We start from the raw sequence: 24,225 nt of genomic DNA, 5'->3' as shown, positions 1-24,225 counted from the left end.
ACTACTTTATCTGAATCCCACAAATTTTCACATTTTGTTTATGTTTTTACTCAGAAATACATTCTTTTATCTCCAAATTTTGGGACTTTTAGAGATATCTTTTTTTTTTTTGCCAGCAATTTTTATTTAATTTCAGTGTGGTCAATAGCCAAGCTTACGGTCTACTTTCATAAGTGTTTCATGTGTGCTTGAAAATATCTATTCTACCACTGTTGACTGTAGTGACCTAACAATTTGACCTAAATGGTTGGTTTGTTCAAATCAATACTTTTACTGATATTGTTTACTTCTATCAGTTGCTGACAGAAGGTTGTTAAAATCCCCAACTTTGTGGATTTGTCTGCATCTTCGTTCAATTTTGCCAATTTTTGCCTTATGTATTTTCAAGCTGGTATTCAATGCATACACATGCAGGATTGTCTTCTTGATGAACTGCCCCTTTTCTTTATGGAAAAGTATATCTCTAGTATACTCCTTCTTTTTAAGTCTATTTTGTCTTATGCTGATACAGCCACTTGTTTTCTTATGCTTACTGTTTGTATTGTTTATTTTTTCCCTATTCTTCTACTTTCATCCAGAGTCTTTATATATAAAGTTTAACTCTTGTAGACAACATATAGTTGAAAAAAAAACTACTCCTCTTGGTTGGACTACTTAATTTACAACTGTGATACCAATAAGCAATTATTGATTTGGCTGGATTTAAGTCTTCCATTCCACTATTTGCTTGTTCTTTGTCCTATGTTTTTTAATGTTTATTTCCTCCTTTCCTGTCCTCTTTTGGTTAATTATATGTCTTTCAGTATTTAATTCTTCTCATTTTTTTTAACTTCTGCCATGTGTGTGTGTGTGTGTGTGTGTTTTTTTTTTTTTTTGGTAGTAGTTGCCAAAGGATTACAATATATATCCTTAACACAGTCTACCTACAGTTATTATTCTACTACTTCAAATAAAATGTAATAATCCTGAAACTGTATAATTCCCTTTCCCCCTGCAACTTGTGTTATTGTTTGCACATATTTTATAGCTAAATACATGCCACAATACTATGTTAAATTGTCAGTTGTCTTTTAAAAGGGAAAGTCGCTCAGTTGTGTCCTACTCTTTGCAACCCCATGGACTATACAGTCCATGGACTTCTCCAAGCCAGGATACTGGAGTGGGTAGCCATTCCCTTCTCCGGGGGATCTCCCCAACCCAGGGATTGAACCCAGGACTCCCGCATTGCAGGCGGATTCTTTATCAGCTGAGCCACCAGGGAAGCCCAAGAATACTAGCTCTTCCCAAGCCAGGAATCGAACTGGGATCTCCAGCACTGCAGGCAGATTCTTTATCAACTGAGCTATCAGGAAAGCCCAATAGCTTTTAAAAACATAAAGCAAAGAAAATCTGATAGTCATTTATACTTACATTTTATTATTTCCTTTCTTTCAGCTGATGTCATTTACCTTCAACCCAAAACACTTCCCTCAGCTTTCCTTGTAGTGTGCGTCTGCTGGTGACTAATTCTGCTTTCATGAAGATTGTTTAATTTGTATTTTTCTGTCCTATTTGTTTTCTGTTCTGCTTCTGGGGACCCAATCACATATATGTTGAATTGCTTGATACTGCCTCACATGGCATTGAGGTTCTGTGCTCTTTTATTCTTCCCTCCAACCTTTTTTCCTCAGAAAATTTCTGTTCATCATCTGCACTCTGTTGTTAACTTCAACCATTTGGGGTTTTCTCTTTGTTTCCATTACTCTGCTAAGAGTACTCAGTTACATTAATTCACTACAACCACTTTTCCTTTTCATACTTGAACACAGTTCTGAGCTGCTTTGAAATCCTTGTTGGCTAATTCCAATATCTGGGTTGGTAGGATCTCTTTTTACTGTGTGTTTTTCTCTTTTTGACCTTAAGTCATATTTTCCTATTTTACTGCATGCCTCATAATATTTTATAGCATTCGAGGCATTGTTGATAGATTGATTCATTTTGTTATTATACTCTGGAAATGATAAGCTTTGTTCTAGCAGGCAGGTAATTATTGGCTAGTCACTTTGATTTTATGGAGGCTTGATTTCACATTATGTTAAAGATTCTGTCTTTAGTTTTAGCACAAATCCTTAGCCCTAGGCACAGCCTTTACTGCTAATAAACAACCATTCTAGGGATTTGATGCAAAGTCTAAGGTACAAGCTTTCTAACTTGTTGGGATTCAAACTCTTGAGTTCTCTTGCAACAGAGAGCAACAATCTCTGCTCAGCTTTTTCAGCCTCCCAGCTACAGCTTTCCATCAGGTTCACTGGAGTCTTCCCTGCACATGCACAATGCCAGAGTTAGCCAAAGATTTAAGAGGAGATCATGCAGATTAGAAGTCTCCTCCCTCAGTGCCACCTTCATTTCTAGAATTTTCTCCTTCAGTATACAGCTCCTCCAGCAGCAGCCAATTCCAACAACTCAAGTCATTAAGACTTAAACTTTCTCTTCCATTCTAGCCTCCCACTCACCAGACTGACTGGTAAATTCCCTGAGGGAAAAATCATGTAAGTATAGTTCTCTTACTACTTCTGGTCACTCCTTGGTGCCTTTAGACAGTTATTTATTATATTTTCCCAGAGTTTATCATTGGGAGAGTTTGTACATTGCAACCTATTCCACCACTACCCAAATCAGAAATCCTTCATTTTATAATTCTTCACTGTTTAATTTAACGCTTTAGAAAAAAAATACAGAACTGTTACTTAAATGTCCTTGGGTCTCTCTTATTTTGCATCTGACAGATTGAAAATAGAATGGTTCACATATATTAAAATATCTTTTATCTCAAATGAAGTAACTCAAAATAATCTCCTATTAATTGTTGCTCCCAGAAAAGAGGGAAGTAGTTGATGAACTTTAGTGAATCTATTGAGCAAAGAGGTCAGATAAACTGATTAGGCCATGGAAACAGAGTTGACTGACCTTGAACAATATAGGAGTTAGGGGAACTGACCCTTCCATGCAGTTGAAAACATCTGTGGTTCCATGTCCATGGATTCAACCAACTGCAGATTCAACCGACCAGACTGTGCAGTACTTAGTATGTATTTTGTGGACCTACACAGTTCAAACCTGTGTTGTTCAAGGGTCAACTGAAATCAGAGTTAGACCAACTGAAGCAAGGCCATGGAGCAAGGCTATTTCTATTTTGAACTGACAAAAAGTGTAACACTTCATAGTCATGAAACATAATAAATGGAGTGTGATTTACAACTAGGAAGAAGAATGTGGCTACTTGCATACATAGGGAGGCATATTAACTGTTAAGTGATATGACAAATCTTGACCAATCTATTGTTGTCTTCAAGCTTAAATTTTTAAAAATTTTATTTTGTAGTCAGCAAATTTTCCACTTTTCAGCATGGATGTGAAAGATGCTATTTAAAACCAAACAGCAACTGTTCATGGCTGCCTGAACATTTATAATTCAATAATTATATAACCTCCAAAATACAGCAGAATACGAGGCACATAATTAGGACGTCAGCTAAACAACACAAAGCAATGCAAAAGGATGTCATTCTGTGGCGTGTGCTCAGCTGAGCCCTAAGTAAGTGGGACTGTTGGCTGGTAACATATTCTTCTCATCTCTGTTTATATGTATTAATACCACATGCTGTCAGGACAATGTATCTTGCAGTCAGGACATCAGACTTTTTAAGAGAGAAGAAAGTTCTATCTTGTATAAACTGGTTTCATAAACAGACATTGCCTTTAAATGATTCTGTCTATGGCTATCTAGCTGTAAGTTCTCCAGTTTGGTCTGTTCCACTTATGTTCATCCTGAAAAACTGCCAAATTAGCAGCAACAACTGATGATATCACAGGGTAAAAACTCATTGACACAGGAAACCAAGCACTGTTGGAGTATCTTTCTTCTTGGTCACTCAATTTATACTTATTAGGTAAACCAAAAGACCTATTGGATTTGTTACACAAATACATGTATGTGTATATATGACTGAAATTAACATCTCACAATAGAAGATGCCTGTATTCAGAGTCCACCAATGCTTTGGGCTTCTGAGCTATTTTCTGGTATGGTAAACAGACTTAGCATCTCCATCTCCAGTGGATGCAAGCTGCCTCCAGTGATAATCAAGGAATGCAATGGTCCTCCCAAGTCCACAGTAGACATCTGCTGCAAAGTGCCTGCTGCAATTTTCTGGTCCTCAGCGCCAACCCTGGCTAAGCCAACACAGAGTGTCTCCTCGGTGACTGCTATTAAAAGAAAAACAAAGATGCCACCATTCAATTCAGTAAATGCATTATCCTGAATCCACTCAAACTAACACTAGTACTAAAAATACATTTAAAGAAGTCCCAAATAAGTCGCAAATATATTAAATCTCCTTTAGTCACTCATTATAGACATACTATCTGCTGATTTATCTAAGGCTTTTCTAAATTATTTGCACTGCTGCTGCTGCTGCTAAGTCGCTTCAGTCGTGTCCGACTGTGCAACCCCAGTCGTGTGCAACCCCAGAGACGGCAGCCCACCAGGATCCCGTCCCTGGGATTCTCCAGGCAAGAACACTGGAGTGGGTTGCCATTTCCATTTGCACTACCTAACATTTAAAGTAAAGTAGTACTTCCTAACTTTACCATTTCGGAATTCCAAAGACTTACTTTAGTTTAAAATTTTAGGACTTGATGAATAATTACCTGTATCCATACTCTATCACATAGCATTTGTCTTTAACTAGGTTCTGAGTGGACAGTGTTTATTACATGATTATATTGTAAATAAAATGTTTGAGATATTTTCACATTGACCAAGATATACTGGAAAAAGCAGAAGATTATGAGATAAACACATAGATTTGAGTCTGTGCTTGACCATTCTGCTATATGACAAACCTTCAGTTTCTTCTTTTTTGTGGGAAAACTATCCTTCATAAAGGGTGGTTTAAGGACTAAGATAATAGATATGAAAGTACTTAGTAAACTACACAGCCCTGAAGAAATAATAGACATTATGACATTACTTAAGCTTTTAAGTTCGAAATAACATACATTAGTGAACTTCATTATTCATTCCAGTGTGTCTGCTCTTTAGCAGACCCTCTTGTGATTTTCTTTAGTTGGAAAAGCTGTCCTGATTGACAAATGACCAAAATGGGGCAAATGACTTCTCCAAGGACGAGCAGGAATGTAAGGAACTCTGTACAAAGGTATGGGCATACAGCACCCCTGCAGGTTCTTTGTTTCATGGTTTTAACAAGGCCTACTGAGGCCAATGGTTATTAAAGAATCTTTTTGTGTATCTTTCCCATCAGGAAATATGTGTTCAACGCCAGTCAGCACCTTGTAATAGAATATAATGACAGATTTATTTAAGAACCTCTCAATAAAAATCTATTGACAATGAACATTTTATTATATAGCACATCTATTGTGTCTAGATATTAAGAATGCAAGGGTAAATTCTCTGATCTTTATCCTGAAAAAACAACTATACCTGGTCTCAGTATACTTTTGCAGGATAGAGCTTAATATAGACTTGGGCTAAAATGGAGGTTCTGTATTTCACCAAAATATTTATACTAACCTATTTACATAAAATCTGATTTATATTTAATTTGAAAAAAAAATCCTTACTTTCTAGAATGATATTAATATTACTAGAAAGAATCCATTTCCATTACTAGAAAGAAATCCATTACTTTTGAGTAGAACTTTCAGCCTATGAGATTTAAGGGAAAGATGAAAAAAATGATAAGAAAAAAATGAATGCAAACACACTGACTCACTTTAGTGGTGTTGGTAATGCATGTGTGTGTTTCAGATGTTACATACTCATCTCAATGCAGCATGAGGGGAATATGAGAGCCCTTTTAAGATTCCTGAGTACCTGGTTCTTCTCCTCGTATTCGCTGATTCTGAACAATCTCCAGAAGTTGCTGGGCTGCTTGGTTGACACTCATATACCGAGGAGGTTCATAGATCTTTCTTCCCCTGTAAGTGTAAAAGTAGATGCCACTGTTCTTAGCCATGAAATTACATAATACATTTTTAATGTAATTATTCCCCCAGGTATAGTCAATTACCACATTCTATGTTCTGTTTGAAGCTGCCACTTGTTACTCACTTTAAGTAAATCATTTACCTTTAGTTTCTTAAGCTTTCTTCATTGTCCTATTTCAAATGCTCTCTCATCTCACTGAAATGTTGGCAGAAATAAGTGCAACAACTTAAAGATAAATGCTTAAATCAAAGTTCAGTTCAGTTCAGTCGCTCAGTCGTGTCCGACTCTTTGCGACCCCATGAATCGCAGCACGCCAGGCCTCCCTGTCCATCACCAACTCCCAGAGTTCACTCAGACTCTCGTCCATCGAGTCAGTGATGCCATCCAGCCATCCCATCTTCTGTCGTCCCCTTCTCCTCCTGCCCCAAATCCCTCCCAGCATCAGAGTCTTTTCCAATGAGTCAACTCTTCGCATGAGGTGGCCAAAGTACTGGAGTTTCAGCTTCAGCATCATTCCCTCCAAAGAAATCCCAGGGCTGATCTCCTTCAGAATGGACTGGTTGGATCTCCTTGCAGTCCAAGGGACTCTCAAGAGTCTTCTCCAACACCACAGTTCAAAAGCATCAATTCTTCGGCGCTCAGCCTTCTTCACAGTCCAACTCTCACATCCATACATGACCACAGGAAAAACCATAGCCTTGACTAGATGGACCTTTGTTGGCAAAGTAATGTCTCTACTTACTCTTATTCAAAGTGGTTCTTTAGGCAAAAATAATTCAAAATAAGTAGAAATTTGTTCTATACTCTAATCAGATTTTATAGGGTTCATTTTTATTACCATGTTTAAACCACATATTCCTCTTTTCATATCTTCCTCTAAGAAAAGTAAACTACAGCAATAAATATCTCAAAGTCTTGGAGGATAAGATATGTTTACTTCCATATGCCTCAAAAGCCTATCAAATGTGCTCAATGGTCAAAATATTGCTTTTGCAGTTTACAAAAAAATTCATATAGATTATTTTGTTGACTCTCAAAACAATTCTGTAACTCAGGTCTAAGAGAAATATAATGCAAGCCACAAATAGAATTTAAAATTTTCAATAGTATCTACAATAACAAAAGTAAAAAAAAGAGACAAAATTAATTTTAATAATGTATTTATTTAGCCCAATATATCCAGAATGTTATATTTCAACATTTATTCCTATACAAATTATTATACATCATTTTTGTACTAAGTCTTTGAAATCTGGAATGTATTCTATATTTTAGTACATCTTAATTCAAATGTTAAATTTTCACTGGAAATACTTGATCCGTATTCAGATCATAAAATTCATGGTTGTAAAAGTAGATTTACATATTGAATTGTTCTAAATATACTTAAATGTTATCTAGTTACTTAGTTGAGTATTAGTTTTAAATTAATTAAAACTAAATTATAAATTCCATTCCTCAGTTACATTAGTCATATGTATTTAAAGCTCTCGTTAGTTATATATGGGTAGCAGCTACTGCATCTATAAGTAAAAAGGGGTTATTTCCCCCAATATACAATTGAAGACAATACGGCTCAGAAATGCAAGTAACTTTCCCAAGAGCACATAACCAGAGTCCAACTCATGACTCAAACCCATGTTTTCTGACTCTCAGTTAACTCATTCCACATATATTTACTGAGTGCCTATTAGGTGCCAACCACTGTTCTCAATACTGAACCCATGAAATTTACTGCTATTTCTATTCTATCATACTGCTTAACATTTCATAAGATTGAAAGTGTTAAATTTTGCACTGTTACTGAAAACTGATTTTCAACAATCTTTAGAACTTATGTCATTTAAGTAGAATTTATAGTCCATGGAATTAAAATAGAATTAAGCATTCTCAGAATACGAACTTACTTGATTAGATTTTCCAAAGACTGCTCCTTTACTTTGATGTCTGTAGGAAGCAAAAACAGATAGTTCTATTTTAATTAAGTACTTTACCCAAAATCCTACATGTAAACTTCAGCTGAAACACCTAAATTTTTGGTAAATATTATTCTCAAGTCTCTAAAATGCTAATTTGAGAGTCTGTGACAATCTTCCCTCACACTTGTATCTGGCCACATTTTTAAGGAAATATAAAGAAGAATGGAAGCTTGTGGTTGTATAAAGATCATTAGTTAGAAAACAAACATGAGGTTGGCCCTGAGACCATCCTGAATGGACTGAATTTCCTCTTGGAAAAGAAGACAGGAAAGAGTTAGACAAATATTGGCATATACACTATCTAACAGCTAATCAAAATCTTTGTGTTCATTTCTATTAGCTGGTAACTGCACAGATCCAACTGGAAAGTTCTTGTTAACATGTTCCTATTCTTACCTATTTTTCAGGCACTAGAATATAAGCTTAAATGCATGTAATGTAAATAAAAGAAAATTCTTACCACGTATTGAAGAGACTTTCGCTTTTCTGTGAATGGTAAGATATGCCAGTAACTTATGAAACATTTTAATACCAAATATTCATAATTTAATGGGGATTTCCCAAGCATGGACTGGTAGCCACAACAGCCAAAACACATATAGCCCTTGCTCTCATAAAGCTTGATGATGCAAACATCACAAAGATTTGGTTCTTTATGCTTTGTAATCACTGATGCTCAGCTAAACAATCTGGTAGAAGGTAAAAGAGCAGAATCACTCTACATCCTCACAGGAACTCAGTACACAACAGCAAGAGCAACAGCTGCTTCCTGTTCTACATGCTAAAAACAAATGGTTCGGCCAAAGTTTGTTACTGCAAAAATAAATAGAGTGTAACCGAGTGGTCTTTTTGATAGACTTTGACAACTTTCTCAAGTGATTATAAACTTTCTCGAGTGATTATAAAAGTTTTTCTTACAAAGAATACTAAGTATTTGCTTGGAAAATGCTCTAGAGATAATCCCTTACATATATTCTAAATGTTCTTAGAACCAGCAATGAATATATTTTTCAGGTTTGAAATTCATTATTTAGGCATTTTCATTGTATGGCACATATAGGAAATATGTATACCTGTTATTGAAATATGGCCTGCAATACAATTAATGATATAAACATCAACTTAGATCTCCTCTACCTAATAGCTGTAATCATTTTTAAAAAGTAAACATTTATTAATGCATTCACCTTGAGCTTCTGAAATGTTATTTGTGATAGTTAAGTTTTTAATATTTCCATTTTTTCACTTTTTAAATGATACATTCTATAGAATTTTATTTTAAAAATGAAGAGGGCTGGGGAGAATTTTTATGGGCAAATGCTTCTTCACTAATGTAAGTGTGTATTAGTAAATAAATTCAAGCCAGACTCATCTTACCTTGTATTTACACAGGCCATATTTATTCCTTTCTACTTTCTAGAATGTAAGCTTCTCTTATTCATTTTAGTACCAGCATCTAGCATAATGTAGAGTACCTAGCAGATACACCATAAATTCTACTGAATAAATTTGTTCATGTGGCTCTACTATGACAGCTAATTTAAACTATCTACCTCTTAAGTAGAGTAAAAGTCCCAACTCCTTCAGAAACCTTTATAGACTTCCTCCCAAAGGCTCTTTGTCCTTTGAGACAGACATACAATTAGTGCTATATTTTGTTAATCTCCAATTACATCATATATATTAGTCTTGCCTTTCCAAGTAAATTTTAAATTCTCTATGGTTTCTTACCATGACATATTCTCACTAATCCTTACAGGGTATGGCCCATAAGAGCAGCCATTCAATAAATACATACTAATTAAAAATAATGAGAACTCCAGGTGATTAAATGATGAGATCTATGGTTTGCGAAGTCAGAATCATGATATCTTATACTTCACACCTTGTTCCTGTTTTTGTTAATGGAGCAAGGAAGATATATTGTTTAACCTTGTTTGTCTTTTCCCAGGAAAGCCAAGAAAAGAGGCAGCAGCTCTTAGAGAAAGTTCAGGAGCCAAAGTTCTGGTTTGTCCTTCCTGCCTCGATACAATAGAACTTAATTGTTCTCTCAACTTTCAGGTACACAGCACATTAGTTCCAACTAGATTTCAAAATCCTGAGAGCAGGACCCAGGTCTAATACTTCCTTGGTATTCCAGAAGAACCTAACTCCACAGTGGGCATAAATACTTAATAAATACTGTGAGCTGAATTTCTAACTGCCCTTTCAAAGCTTCCAAAAGATAATTCCAATTTTCCCCCCTTTCCTCTATTTTTTTTTTCGTGATACATGAAGATGTTATCACAGGTAGCTTGCCTCTTAAGACTACTTTTATCCTCATTCTGTTTTAAAAACTCAGTTCTGTTGTTTAAACACACACACACACACACACACACACACACTTCATATCTGAGCTCCAATGAATCCCTATTTGTCATCCCTCAGTTGCATATATTTCTACCTCTGCCTTTAATAAAAGCTTTTTTAAATGCCTGTACCTCTTGCATCATTCTCCTTTGACTTTCTACATAGCGCTGGCCTTAATTGGCTCTAAGTTTAAGATAACATGATGGATACCTTTAATGGCATATTCCACATGAATTAACAAGAACCACAAAATAAGTTCTGCCAATAAGAACTACTAAAGAGGGAGACTAGTATCTTTCCACATGGAAAATCCAAACACAAAACTATAAAGCTAATTAGCTAATAATGAATTACTAAATTACACTGATAATTAACTAAAATAAGAAAGCATTATCATACCAGTAAATTGTGGGATTCAGGCATAAGCCAAAAAAAATACCAGAGAAGCATGCATGGCCTGATCTAGATCTAGAACTAATTAGGTGTCACTCTTACTGGAGTAAAAAAGGAATGTTATCTAGCTGGAACTGAATGAACTAGCAAGAATTAAAGATTTTCTGTGACAATGGGTAATAAGATCAAGTCTGAAACTAAAAGTAAATGTTAACCAATTAACTTCTATTACATATCTGTTGGACAGCTACACTGTGCTACACTTCTAGACATTAGAAAGAGAGGAATCAGTAAAACAAAGTCCCTGCTCTTACAAAGTAAAGAAGAAAACCAACGAGTTAATAAAACAATTCAGATGAATGGTAATACAAGAAGTTACACAAGGTAATGGGAAAGAAAATCACTGGGGAATACAGGGTGTACATTACATTAGGCAGAATTTTACTTTAGATCAGGAGTCAGTAAATGTTTCTGTAAAGAACCAGGTAGTAAATATTTTAGGTTCTGAAGGCCACAAGGTCTCTGTCAAAACTACTTATTGCTGCCATTGTAGCATGAAACAGACATAGATAATACATAAATGAAGTAGTGTGGCTGTGTTCCAATTAAACTTTATGAAACAGGTGGTAGCCTATATCTGATCCAGCAGAGGTGGTTTGCTAACCTTTGCTCTACATAATTTCCAAATTCTACCCTATAAGAAATGCTAACCATTAGTAAAACTTTTCTACAGTCTTCTCTTTTAAAGAGACATATTGATTGGGGTTCTGATAATGTACAAATTTATATATTATTGAATAATAGAGAACTTTGTACATGAGACAACCTAAATGTCTTTTTTTTTTTTTTTTACTTTACAATATTGTATTGGTTTTGCCATACATTGACATGAATCTGCCACAGATGTACATGTGTTCCCCATCCTGAACCCCCCTCCCTACCTCCATCCCCATCCCATCCCTCTGGGTCATCCCAGTGCACCAGCCCTGAGCACCCTGTATCATGCATTGAACCTGGACTGGCAATTCGTTTCACATATGATAATATACGTGTTTCAATGCCATTCTCCCAAATCATCCCACCCTCGCCCTCTCCCACAGAGTCCAAAAGACTGTTCTACATATCTGTGTCTCTTTTGCTGTTTCACATATAGGGTTATCATTACCATCTTTCTAAATTCCATATATATGCGTTATTATACTGTATTGCTGTTTTTCTTTCTGGATCACTTCACTCTGTATAATAGGCTCCAGTTTCATCCACCTCATTAGAATTGATTCAAATGTATTCTTTTTAATGACTGAGTAATACTCCATTGTGTATATGTACCACAGCTTTCTTATCCATTTGTCTGCTGATGGACATCTAGGTTGCTTCCATGTCCTGGCTATTATAAACAGTGCTGTGATGAACATTGGGGTACATGTGTCTCTTTCAATTATGGTTTCCTTGGTGTGTATGCCCAGCAGTGGGATTGATGGGTCATATGGCAGTTCTATTTCCAGTTTTTCCACACTGTTCTCGATAGTGGCTGTACTAGTTTGCATTCCCACCAACAGTGTAAGAGGGTTGGTTCCCTTTTCTCCACACCCTCTCCAGCATTTATTGCTTGTAGACTTTTGGATAGCAGCCATTCTGACTGGCGTGAAATGGTACCTCGTTGTGGTTTTGATTTGCATTTCTCTGATAATGAGTGATGTTGAGCACCTTTTCATGTGTTTGTGTCATCTGTATGTCTTCTTTGGGGAAATGTCTGTTTAGTTCTTTGGCCCATCTTTTGATTGGGTCATTTATTTTTCTGGAATTGAGCTGCAGGAGTTGCTTGTATATTTTTGAGATTACTTCTTTGTCAGCTGCTTCATTTGCAATTATTTTCTCCCATTCTGAAGGTTGTCTTTTCACCTTGCTTATAGTTTCCTTTGTTGTGCAGAAGCTTTTAAGTTTAATTAGGTCCTATTTGTTTATTTTTGCTTTTATTTCCAATATTCTGGGAGGTGGGTCATAGAGGATCCTGCTGTGATGTATGTCGGAGAGTGTTTTGCCTATGTTCTCCTCTAGGAGTTTTATAGTTTCTGGTCTTACGTTTAGATCTTTAATCCATTTTGAGTTTATTTTTGTGTATGGTGATAGAAAGTGTTCTAGTTTCATTCTTTTACAAGTGGTTGACCAGTTTTCCCAGCACCACTTGTTAGAGATTGTCTTTTTTCCATTATATATTCTTGCCTCCTTTGTCAAAGATAAGGTGTCCATGGGTGGGTGGATTTATCTCTGGGCTTTCTATTTTGTTCCATTGATCTATATTTCTGTCTTTGTGCCAGTACCATACTGTCTTGATGACTGTGGCTTTGCAGTAGAGCCTGAAGTCAGGCAGGTTGATTCCTCCAGTTCCATTCTTCTTTCTCAAGACTGCTTTGGCTATTTGAGGCTTTTTGTATTTCTATACAAATTGTGAAATTATTTGTTCTAGCTCCGTGAAAAATACCATTGGTAGCTTGATAGGGATTGCACTGAATCTATAGATTGCTTTGGGAAGTATACTCATTTTCACTATATTGATTCTTCCAATCCATGAACATGGTATATTTCTCCACCTATTAGTGTCCTCTTTGATTTCTTTCACCAGTGTTTTATAGTTTTCTATATATAGGTCTTTTGTTTCTTTAGGTAGATATATTCCTAAGTATTTTATTCTTTTCATTGCAGTGGTGAATGGAATTGTTTCCTTAATTTCTCTATTTTCTCATTATTAGTGTATAGGAATGCAAGGGATTTCTGTGTGTTGATTTTATATCCTGCAACTTTACTATATTCATTGATTAGCTCTAGTAATTTTCTGGTGGAGTCTTTAGGGTTTTCTATGTAGAGGATCATGTCATCTGCAAACAGTGAGAGTTTTACTTCTTCTTTTCCAATCTGGATTCCTTTTATTTCTTTTTCTGCTCTGATTGCTGTGGCCAAAACTTCCAAAACTATGTTGAACAGTAGTGGTGAGAGGGGGCACCCTTGTTTTGTTCCTGACTTTAGGGATGCTTTCAATTTTTCACCATTGAGGATAATGTTTGCTGAGGGTTTGTCATAAATAGCTTTTATTATGTTGAGGTATGTTCCTTCTATGTCTGCTTTCTGGAGGGTTTTTATCATAAATGGATGTTGAATTTTGTCAAAGGCTTTCTCTGCATCTATTGAGATAATCATATGGTTTTTATTTGTCAATTTACTAATGTGGTGTATTACATTGATTTGCCGATATTGAAGAATCCTTGCATCCCTGGGATAAAGCCCACTTGGTCATGATGTATGATCTTTTTAATATGCTGTTGGAGTCTGTTTGCTAGAATTTTGTTAAGGATTTTTGCATCTATGTTCATCAGTGATACTGGCCTGAAGTTTTCTTTTTTTGTGGCATCTTTGTCAGGTTTTGGTATTAGGGTGATGGTGGCCTCATAGAATGAGTTTGGAAGTTTACCTTCCTCTGCAATTTTCTGGAAGAGTTTGAGTAGGATAGGTGTTAGCTCTTCTCTAAATTTTTGGTAGAATTCAGCTGTGAAGCCATCTGGTCCTGGGCTTTTGTTTGCAGGAAGATTTCAGATTACACTTTCAATTTCTGTGCTTGTGATGGGTCTATTAAGATTTTCTGTTTCTTCCTGGTTCAGTTTTGGAAAGTTGTACTTTTCTAAGAATTCGTCCACTTCTTCCACGTTGTTCAGTTTATTGGCATATAGTTGCTGACAGTAGTCTCTTACGATCCTTTGTATTTCTGTGTTGTTTGTTGTGATCTCTCCGTTTTCTTTTCTAATTTTATTGATTTGATTTTCCTCCCTTTGTTTCTTGATGAATCTAGCTAATGGTTTGTCAATTTTATTTATCTTCTCAAAGAACCAATTTTTGGCTTTGCTGATTTTTGCTATGGTCTCTTTTGTTTCTTTTGCATTTATTTCTGCCCTAATTTTTTAAGATTTCTTTCCTTCTACTAACCCTGGTGTTCTTCATTTCTTCCTTTTCTACTTGTTTTAGGTGTAGAGTTAGGTTATTTATTTGATTTTTTTTCTTGTTTCTTGAGGTATGCCTGTATTGCTATGAACCTTCCCCTTAGCACTGCTTTTACAGTGTCCCACAGGTTTTGAGTTGTTGTGTTTTCATTTTCATTCATTTCTATGCATATTTTGATTCCTTTTTTGATATATTCTGTGATTCATTGGTTATTCAGCAGCGTGTTGTTCAGCCTCCATATGTTGGAATTTTTAAGTTTTTCTCCTGTAATTGAGATCTAATCATACTGTATTGTGATCAGAAAAGATGCTTGGAATGATTTCAATTTTTTTGAATTTACCAAGGCTAGATTTATGGCCCAGGATGTGATCTATCCTGGAGAAGGTTGTGTGTGCGCTTGAGAAAAAGGTGAAATTCATTGTTTTGGGGTGAAATGTCCTATAGATATCAATTAGGTCTAACTGGTCTATCGTATGATTTAAATTTTGTGTTTCCTTGTTAATTTTCTGTTTAGTTGATCTATCCATAGGTGTGAGTGGGGTATTAAAGTCTCCCACTATTATTGTGTTATTGTTAATTTCCCCTTACATACTTGTTCAGTTCAGTTCAGTCGCTCAGTTGTGTCCAATTCTTTGCGACCCCATGAATCGCAGCATGCCAGGCCTCCCTGTCCATCACCAACTCCTGAAGTTCACTCAGACTCACGTCCATCGAGTCAGTGATGCCACCCAGCCATCTCATCCTCTGTCGTCCCCTTCTCCTCCTGCCCCCAATCCCTCCCAGCATCAGAGACTTTTCCAATGAGTCAACTCTTCGCATGAGGTGGCCAAAGTACTGGAGTTTCAGCTTTAGCATCATTCCCTCCAAAGAAATCCCAGGGCTGATCTCCTTCAGAATGGACTGGTTGGATCTCCTTGCAGTCTAAGGGACTCTCAAGAGTCTTCTCCAACACCACAGTTCAAAAGCATCAATTCTTCAGTGCTCAGCTTTCTTCACAGTCCAACATGACCACAGGAAAAACCATAGCCTTGACTAGACGGACCTTTGTTGGCAAAGTAATGTCTCTGCTTTTCAATATGCTATCTAGGTTGGTCATAACTTTTCTTCCAAGGAGTAAGCGTCTTTTAATTTCATGGCTGCAATCACCATCTTGCAGTGATTTTGGAGCCCAAAAAAATAAAGTCTGACACTGTTTCCACTGTTTCCCCATCTATTTCCCATGAAGTGATGGGACCGGATGGCATGATCTTTGTTTTCTGAATGTTGAGCTTTAAGCCAACTTTTTCACTCTCCTGTTTCACTTTAATCAAGAGGCTTTTTAGTTCCTCTTCACTTTCTGCCATAAGGGTGGTGTCATCTGCATATCTGAGGTTATTGATATTTCTCACGGCAATCTTGATTCCAGCTTGTGCTTCCCCAGCCCAGCGTTTCTCATGATGTACTCTGTGTATAAGTTAAATAAGCAGGGGGTCAATATACAGCCTTGACGTACCCCTTTTCCTATTTGGAACCAGTCTGTTGTTCCATGTCCAGTTCTAACTGTTGCTTCATACTTGTTAGCATTTCTCTTACATATTGCGGTGTTCCTACGTTGGGTGCATATATAATTGTTATCTCTTCTTCTTGGATTGATCCTTTGATCATTATGTAGTGTCCTTTTTTGTCTCTTTTCACAGCCTTTGTTTTAAATTCTATGTCATCTGATATGAGTATTGCTACTCCTGCTTTCTTTTGGTCTCTATTTGCATGGAATATCTTTTTCCAGCCCTTCACTTTTAGTCTGTATGTGTACCTTGTTTTGAGGTGGGTCTCCTGTAGAGAACATATATAGGGGTCTTGTTTTTGTATCCATTCAGCCAGTCTTTGTCTTTTGGTTGGGGCATTCAACCATTTACATTTAAGGTAATTATTGATAAGGATGATCCTGTTGCCATTTACTTTATTGTTTTGGGTTTGAGTTTATACATCCTTTCTGTGTTTCCTGTCTAGAGAAGATCCTTTAGCATCTGTTGGAGAGCTGGTTTGGTGGTGCTGAATTCTCTCAGCTTTTGCTTGTCTGTAAAGCTTTTGATTTCTCCTTCATATTTGAATGAGATCCTTGCTGGGTATAGTAATCTGGGCTGCAGGTTATTTTCTTTCATCACTTTAAGTATGTCCTGTCATTCCCTCCTGGCCTGAAGAGTTCCTATTGAAAGATCAGCTGTTATCCTTATAGGAATCCCCTTGTGTGTTATTTGTTGTTTTTCCCTTGCTGCTTTTAATATTTGTTCTTTGTGTTTTTGATCTTTGCTAATTTGATTAATATGTGTCCTGGGGTGTTTCACCTTGGGTTTATCCTGTTAGGGACTTTCTGGGTTTCTTGGACTTGGGTGCTTACTTCCTTCCCCATTTTAGGGAAGTTTTCAACTATTATCTCCTCAAGTATTTTCTCATGGTCTTTCTTTTTGTCTTCTTCTGGGACGCCTATGATTCGCATGTTGGGCGTTTAACATTGTCCCAGAGATCTCTGAGGTCCTCATTTCTTTAATTCATTTTTCTTTTTCCTCTCTGTTTCATTTATTTCTACCATTCTATCTTCTACCTCACTTATCCTATCTTCTGCCTCTGTTATTCTACTGTTGGTTCCCTCCAGAGTGTTTTTGATCTCATTTATTGCATTATTCATTATATATTGACTCTTTTTTATTTCTTCTAGGTCCTTGTTAAACCTTTCTTGCATCTTCTCAATCCTTGTCTCCCAGCTATTTATCTGTAACTCCATTTTGTTTTCAAGATTTTGGATCATTTTTACTATCATTATTCAGAATTCTTTATCAGGTAGATTCCCTATCTCTTCCTCTTTTGTTTGGTTTGGTGGGCATTTATCCTGTTCCTTTACCTACTGGGTATTTCTCTGCCTTTTCATCTTGTTTATATTGCTGTGTTTGGGGTGGCCTTTCCGTATTCTGGTCGTTTGTGGAGTTCTCTTCATTGTGGAGTTTGCTCACTGTGGGTGGGGTTGGATGGGTGGCTTGTCAAGGTTTCCTGGTTAGGGAAGCTTGTGTCCATATTCTGGTGGGTGGAGCTGGATTTCTTCTCTCTGGAGTGCAATGAAGTGTCCAGTAATGAGTTTTGAGATGTCAATGGGTTTGGTGTGACTTTGGGCAACCTGTATATTGAAGCTCAGGGCTATGTTACTGTGTTGCTGGAGAATTTGCATGGTATGTCTTGCTCTGGAACTTTTTGGCCCTTGGGTGGTGCTTGGTTTCAGTGTAGGTATGGAGGCTTTGATGAGCTCCTATTGATTAATGCTCCCTGGAGTCAGGAGTTCTCTGGTGTCCTCAGGATTTGGACTTAAGCCTCCTGCCTCTGGTTTTCAATCTTATTCTTACAGTAGCCTCAAGACTTCCCCATCTATACAGCACTGATGATAAAACATCTAGGTTAAAGATGAAAAATTTCTCCACAGTGAGGGACACCCAGAGAAGTTCACAGAGTTACAGGGAGAAGAGAAGGGGGAAGAGGGAGATAGAGGTGACCAGGAGGATAAGATGGGGAATCAAAAGGGGAGAGAGCAAGCTAGCCAGTAATCACTTCCTTATGTGCTCTCCACAGTCTGGACTGCTCACAGATATTCACGGAGTTATACAGAGAAGAGAAGAGGGAGGAAGGAGACAGAGGTGACCAGGAGGAAAAGAGGGGGAATCAAAAAGAGCAAGACAGATCCAGCCAGTAATCAGTTCCTTAAGTGTTCTCCACAGTCCGGAACACACAAACAGATTCACAGTGTTGGGTAGAGAAGAGAAGAGGGAGGAAGGAGATAGAGGTGACCTAGTGGAGAGAAAGGAGAGTCCAAAGGGGGAGAGAGCAGTCAAGCCAGTAATCTCGTTCCCAAGTAAAAATAGGTACTGAAGATTGGGTTCTTAAAGGTACAAAATTAATAACAAATACCAAAAAGCAAAGATTAAAAATCTAGAGTAGAGGTTGGATTCTCAAAAATACAATATTAAAGAAAAAAACAAAGTCACAAAAATTATTAAATATAAATATATGAAGTTTGCTTTAAAAAATAGGGTCTCTTTTTTGCAAAGTAATAGTAGGTTATAAAAATGAAAATTAAAGGAGTAATAGAGGACTTAAATTTTTTTTTTTAATTTAAAAAATGATAATAGTAAAAATATATCTAGGACTTTCTCTGATGTTGTTGTGAACAGTGTGGGGTCAGTTCATTTTCAGATAGTTCCTTGATCTGGCTTACACTTCTCAAGATCTGTAGGCCCCTTCCTATGTAGTTGGTGCTAACTGCTGCTGCTAAGTCACTTCAGTCGTGTCCGACTCTGTGCGACCCCATAGATGGCAGCCCACTAGGCTCCTCTGTCCCTGGGATTCTCCAGGCAAGAATACTGGAGTAGGTTGCCATTTCCTTCTCCAATGCATGAAAGTGAAAAGTGAAAGTAAAGTCACTCAGTCATGCCCGACTCTTAGCGACCCCATGGACTGCAGCCCACCAGGCTCCTCCATCTATGGGATTTTCCAGGCAAGAGTACTGGAGTGGGTTGCCATTGCCTTCTCCTGGTGCTGACTACAGGGTTTTAATCTATTGCACCTGTCACTTCCAAGGTGGTTCCCTCTGTTTTAGCTTCTTCTGTTTGCTGGTCTCTTCAGTGTCTAATTTCCGCCCTGATGCCAGGGGGCGGTAGTCACTTTTTTAGGCCTCACTTGTTCAGTCATGCTGTGGGGAGGGAGGAACACTGCAAACAAATAACACTGGTGTGTGCTTGCAGTGTCTCAGCCACACTGGGTTTGCCCCCACTCACAGTGTGTGTGCTTTCCCAGTCTACACTGCTTAGGCTCTGGGTTCCTCTGCCGGGAACTGTCTGAGGCCAGCCCTGGGTTGTATGCACTTTCCAGGTCTAAGCCACACAGGTTCAGGTACTCGAGTACTCCACAAAGGCGCAGACTCAGTTGGGCCTGTGTTTTGTGCCCTTCCGAGGTCCTAGCAGCTCAGGTGACCAGGTGCTTGGTGAGCGCAGTTGCCCCCAGTTGAAGGCTGCAACTTATCACCTCCCCCATCCCTGCCACTCAGTTTTCTGGGTGTACAACCAGCACATCTTCTCAGGTGTGCCATGTGTCTCTTCTGCGGAGCTGATCTCTGGCTGCGACCCTCCTGGCGGACGTTGATTGTCTAGAATCCCAAGAAGTCTTGGTTAGCAATGAAGCCTGCTCGCAGTTTGGTAGATGGTGCCTCTTTGGGGCCGTGATTGTGCCCTTCCGTCTCTGGCTGCCTTCGCCTGCCTGTCTCCAGCAGGGGATGGGCTGATCCACAGCTGGCTAGCTCTGCTCAGTCCTTTGTTCTGTGAGTGGGCCTGGTGGTGTCTTAGGTTAGGGCTTTTGGTGGGATAGCTATCCCACAGTCTGGTTTGCTATCTCAAGTTAGTTCCCTCAGATTGCCCTCAGGGCATTCAGGCCTGGTCCTTACCCTAAGCAATGCAGCCCGCACCTCCCTGCCCATCCCTCACTTGCTAGTAGTGGATGCGAGCATCTACGCTGCTCCTCCACTGACAGCTACCATTGGGCATGTAATCTGTGGGGTTTAATTATTTATTTATTTTTTCTCCTGGTTATGTTGCCCTCTGAGGTTCCAAGGCTCGCCACAGACTTGCCAGTGAGAGTGTTTCCTGGTGTTTGGAAACTTCTCTCTTTTTAAAGACTCCCTTCCCGAGACGGATCTCCAACCCTACCTCTTTTGTCTCTCTTTTTACCTTTTATATTTTTTCCTATCTCCAAAGACAATGGGCTGCTTTTCTGGGTGCTTGATGTCCTCTGCCAGCATTCAGAAGTTGTTTTGTGGAATTTACTCAGCATTTAAATGTTCTTTTGATGATTTGTGGGGGAGAAAGTGGTCTCCCCATCCTATTCTTCTGCCATCCTAGGACCGCCCCTCAAGACAACCTAAATGTCTTTGGCAAATAGGAATCTCTTCTAATGTTCTGAATATCTATACTTACTACAGAGGTCAAAATTATGGGTTCTTTCTTTGCCCTGATTCTGTGCTCCATGGCAGACATCCTTCTACTGGATAACTTCACACACAGTAGAATCAAAACAGTGCAATTCAGTGTATGATCCAGGGACTGATGCCAATATGTGAGCATTTTGTTCCCAACAAATGATAAAAAAAAAAAACTACAAGAGTGTGAATCAGTGTTTACAGTATTACAGTGTTATAGTAATCTGACTTCAACACAAAAGACTAGAAACTTTAAAGTAAATAAATAAAATGCATTTATTTTTATGTATTTATTTTATATATGTGTATGTGCATACACACACACACATATATACTGATCTAAACACTTCCAAAAGACAAGAAAAAGGTTATTACTATTTGATAAAAAAGAAGGCAAAGGTATGGACTGTTCAAAATACTCTCTAGCTAGTACAGAGTAGCACTCAGATTTTGTCTTCTGATGTCAAGTACAAGTGTCACTTCCAAGTTATCAAAGACGACAGTTATTTCTCTTCTGTTGACCAGCCACAGATTAAAGCTCTGATTACAGTATTTTTACAACACATACTGTAGAAAAGGAACTGAAAATGAATGTGAATCATTATAATTCCAGTACCTCTGCTGGCAAATGCAGTAGCTGAAACTCCTGAAGCTCTATCAGTGCCATCATCTTTGTACACAAAGACAGCCACCCCAACTCTTTCCACACTAGGTAGGAAATACAATTTGGCAGCATAATACTGTGAAAAGAGCTGTGAATTACAAGCTCTGTAGATTCTACCAATTCTGCAACCAATAAGTGGGAAAATGATCCAATGTCTCTGGGCCTCAATTTCACTGAAGATGATCTCCAGAGTCTCTCTCAGATCTACAATTCTGTGATTCTGATAGCATCACGACTGCAGTATTCAAAGGACACCTCAAGAAAGATAGGATGGAACTTGGTAAGAGTAAATGTTCAGTATAAGTCTTCTGAGTTGCTGTAAATTGATGAGGACAGGCTCTTAATTCTTATTTGGAATGAAAATTCACTTCTCCACAAGAATATGGGGGGGGGCACACCATGCACAGAGTAGCTAGACCACATCACACAGAACAGTTTTACCTTCATACAAAATCAAAACAAGAACAATATGACAACTCCATACTGTGACCCTAGAGAAACTGCAGACCACTTACCTAGTAGGCATAATGTGTGCATGCCATTTTGTCTGTTCTTCTTCACTTTGTCAAAGAAGCTTTCTGGTCTCCAAGTGTCTGTCCAGAAAACAATAGACACTGTCTCTCCAAACTTATACAACTAGAAGAAATAAAACATTAGTTAATGATGTAACAATTCACTAACTACTGTCTCATAGATAACAACCAAAATAAAAAGTGAGACCCAAACTTGAGATGGACTGAGGATCAACTCTGTCATCAAAAAAAGTAATAAAAATTCCCTTTGCTCCATAGCAGCTGGTGTCATTCTGATGCCCTTTCGGTAGGAGGCTTCTAGTATTTCTGTATTCAGTACAGGAACACATGTAACTAGTTCATGATTTAGCTAGGTAGCTGCTAAAAATACTGAAATACAGAGAACCCAGAAGGAAGCCAAAAAAAAGACATGTGAGCAGTCAGAGCAGTATTCACAAGGTTCCTATTACCCTCATTTTATGGAGGAGTCCACCAAGGCTCAGAAAGATGAACTGGCTTGCCTAAGGTCACACAGCTACTTAGTAAGAAGAAACTCAAACCTGGGTCTGAGGGAGAGTTCCTTTCCACCATGCCAGCTCAGTAAAATTCATACACTGCATACTCACTGTCGTCACATCTCAAAACCTACGCCCTTACTTTCCCCACTCTTTATTCCCCGACTCTAGAGTTCAATGATAAGGGCCTTTTCCCAAACCTCCTTCTTTCCCCCTACGGTGGCCCATCTACTCCACATGATCATCACACAACCAAGAAGCGTCTTTGTTCCAACTTGCTTCCAGGCTAGCCACACATCTCACTTAAATGAATCCAACTCCAAATCTTATGTTGAGAAAATCTAGTTTTGAGCTTTGGTTCTGCAACTTGTTAGCTGGGTGACATTACTCTTTCTTTCCAAGTCTTAATCTCTATAATAGAACAGTGATAACACATGCCCTTCCTACCCACAGAGTTGTGTGAACCAAATAACATGTAAAAAGTTATTTAAACTGTGAATGATATTCTTATATTAATTCTTATCTAGGTATTGCACAATGGACTTTATTTTCAAAGACTTAATATATTGTAAAACCTAATACTAAAGCTGTTACATAAAGATCTTAACTATTCAATTTAAAGAGTGCCTAAAATAATGTTTAATACAGCTGGAAAGCACTAAATGCTGAAAATCACACCTAGTCCTCTGCCACAAATTAGCTGTTCGGTTGAAACAGCTGTATGACTTCACGAGATCACCTAACTTTTCTAAGCCTAAAGTTCTTCATTTGAACAATGCTGCTGCAAGAGGCATGTTCAGAGTCCCCCATCTCTACATGCCTAAAGAAGCTCGACCCTTCTGGATGTTTATACATGGAAGGCTTAAAATCTATCACTCACACTCATAATGATGACTCTGAGCTACCAAGAGAAGGTTCATTTCATCATATTCCTCACATGGTCACAACCTCCAACCTACTTACCAGTAGGCTTTATTCCCAAAGTCCATTTGAAAATTGTCTAAAGAGGCATTGAAGCCATGCTATTCAAGGGCAGTCAAACTCACAGATTAGTTTACAAAGACCTATATAACTCTCAGAATGAAATCATAAACCTTCCAGCCATACCTAATATGATTTCTCTGTAAAAAAACTGTAGAGTTTCAATGTGAGATCTTTGGAATTCATTCAGGTAGGCTACAAGGAATAAGCCTTGCTCTGTTGGGGGTTTCTGTCACTGCTATTGTTCTATGAGAGGCAAACGTATCTAACAAATATTTACTATGAATCATCCACAATGTGCCAGGCATTACATTATGCATGGGTATAAAGTGAGAAGCAAACAGAGCTCCAGCTCTCAGGAAATATGCAGTCTTACTAATACCTCACACAGCAAGCAAACGCTGTGGAGCAAGCATTGCTCTGGTTCCTACTACCTGGATGATCATGGTGACTAGCTGGGTGACTTCCAGGAGGAACTCCCCTGCCAATTCGATACAATAATTATAAACCTAACAATCTGTTTTGTTAAGGATTAACTGATATACTGTATGTAGCGCCCAGTGCTATAGTAAAGACTTAATAAATGTTAGGGATGTGATAATCTAACAATGATAATGTTTATAATGAAGATGCTCTAAAATGCTGTGTCACACTATAATCCAACTGCTTTCCTTATTGGAATGAGCTCAAATATTACCAAATATTTGAAACTATGCTTATGACTTAATCTGACAAGTTCAATCGTTTACATTTTGAAAAGGATTTTTGGCATCTCTGATCAGATTTTGGAATATTAACATTACTCTATTTAAAAAAACCTTAAGGTAAAACCATTAAAGAAAATTATATATGTCACCATAA

General features: G+C 37.8%; 1 protein-coding gene across 2 annotated transcripts in view; it reads right to left on the bottom strand.

Moving 5' to 3' along the window:
- Nucleotides 1–450: 450 nt before the first annotated feature.
- The window catches only part of DPH5 (diphthamide biosynthesis 5), a 42,600-nt gene continuing 18,825 nt past the window's right edge, over nucleotides 451–24,225 (bottom strand). For both annotated transcript variants that reach the window (XM_070367588.1, XM_070367587.1), the window contains exons 5-8: nucleotides 21,872–21,992; nucleotides 7,900–7,939; nucleotides 5,879–5,982; nucleotides 451–4,245 (exon numbers count right to left, since the gene is read on the bottom strand). In XM_070367588.1, coding sequence (XP_070223689.1) covers nucleotides 4,022–4,245; nucleotides 5,879–5,982; nucleotides 7,900–7,939; nucleotides 21,872–21,992 — 489 coding nt within the window. In that variant the 3' untranslated portion in view covers nucleotides 451–4,021. The remainder of the gene's footprint in view (nucleotides 4,246–5,878; nucleotides 5,983–7,899; nucleotides 7,940–21,871; nucleotides 21,993–24,225) is intronic.

The sequence above is a fragment of the Bos mutus genome, chromosome 3 (genome assembly GCF_027580195.1).
Source record: "Bos mutus isolate GX-2022 chromosome 3, NWIPB_WYAK_1.1, whole genome shotgun sequence".
In the NCBI taxonomy this organism is placed as follows: domain Eukaryota; kingdom Metazoa; phylum Chordata; class Mammalia; order Artiodactyla; family Bovidae; genus Bos; species Bos mutus.
This window is presented reverse-complemented; position numbering and strand designations above follow the sequence as displayed.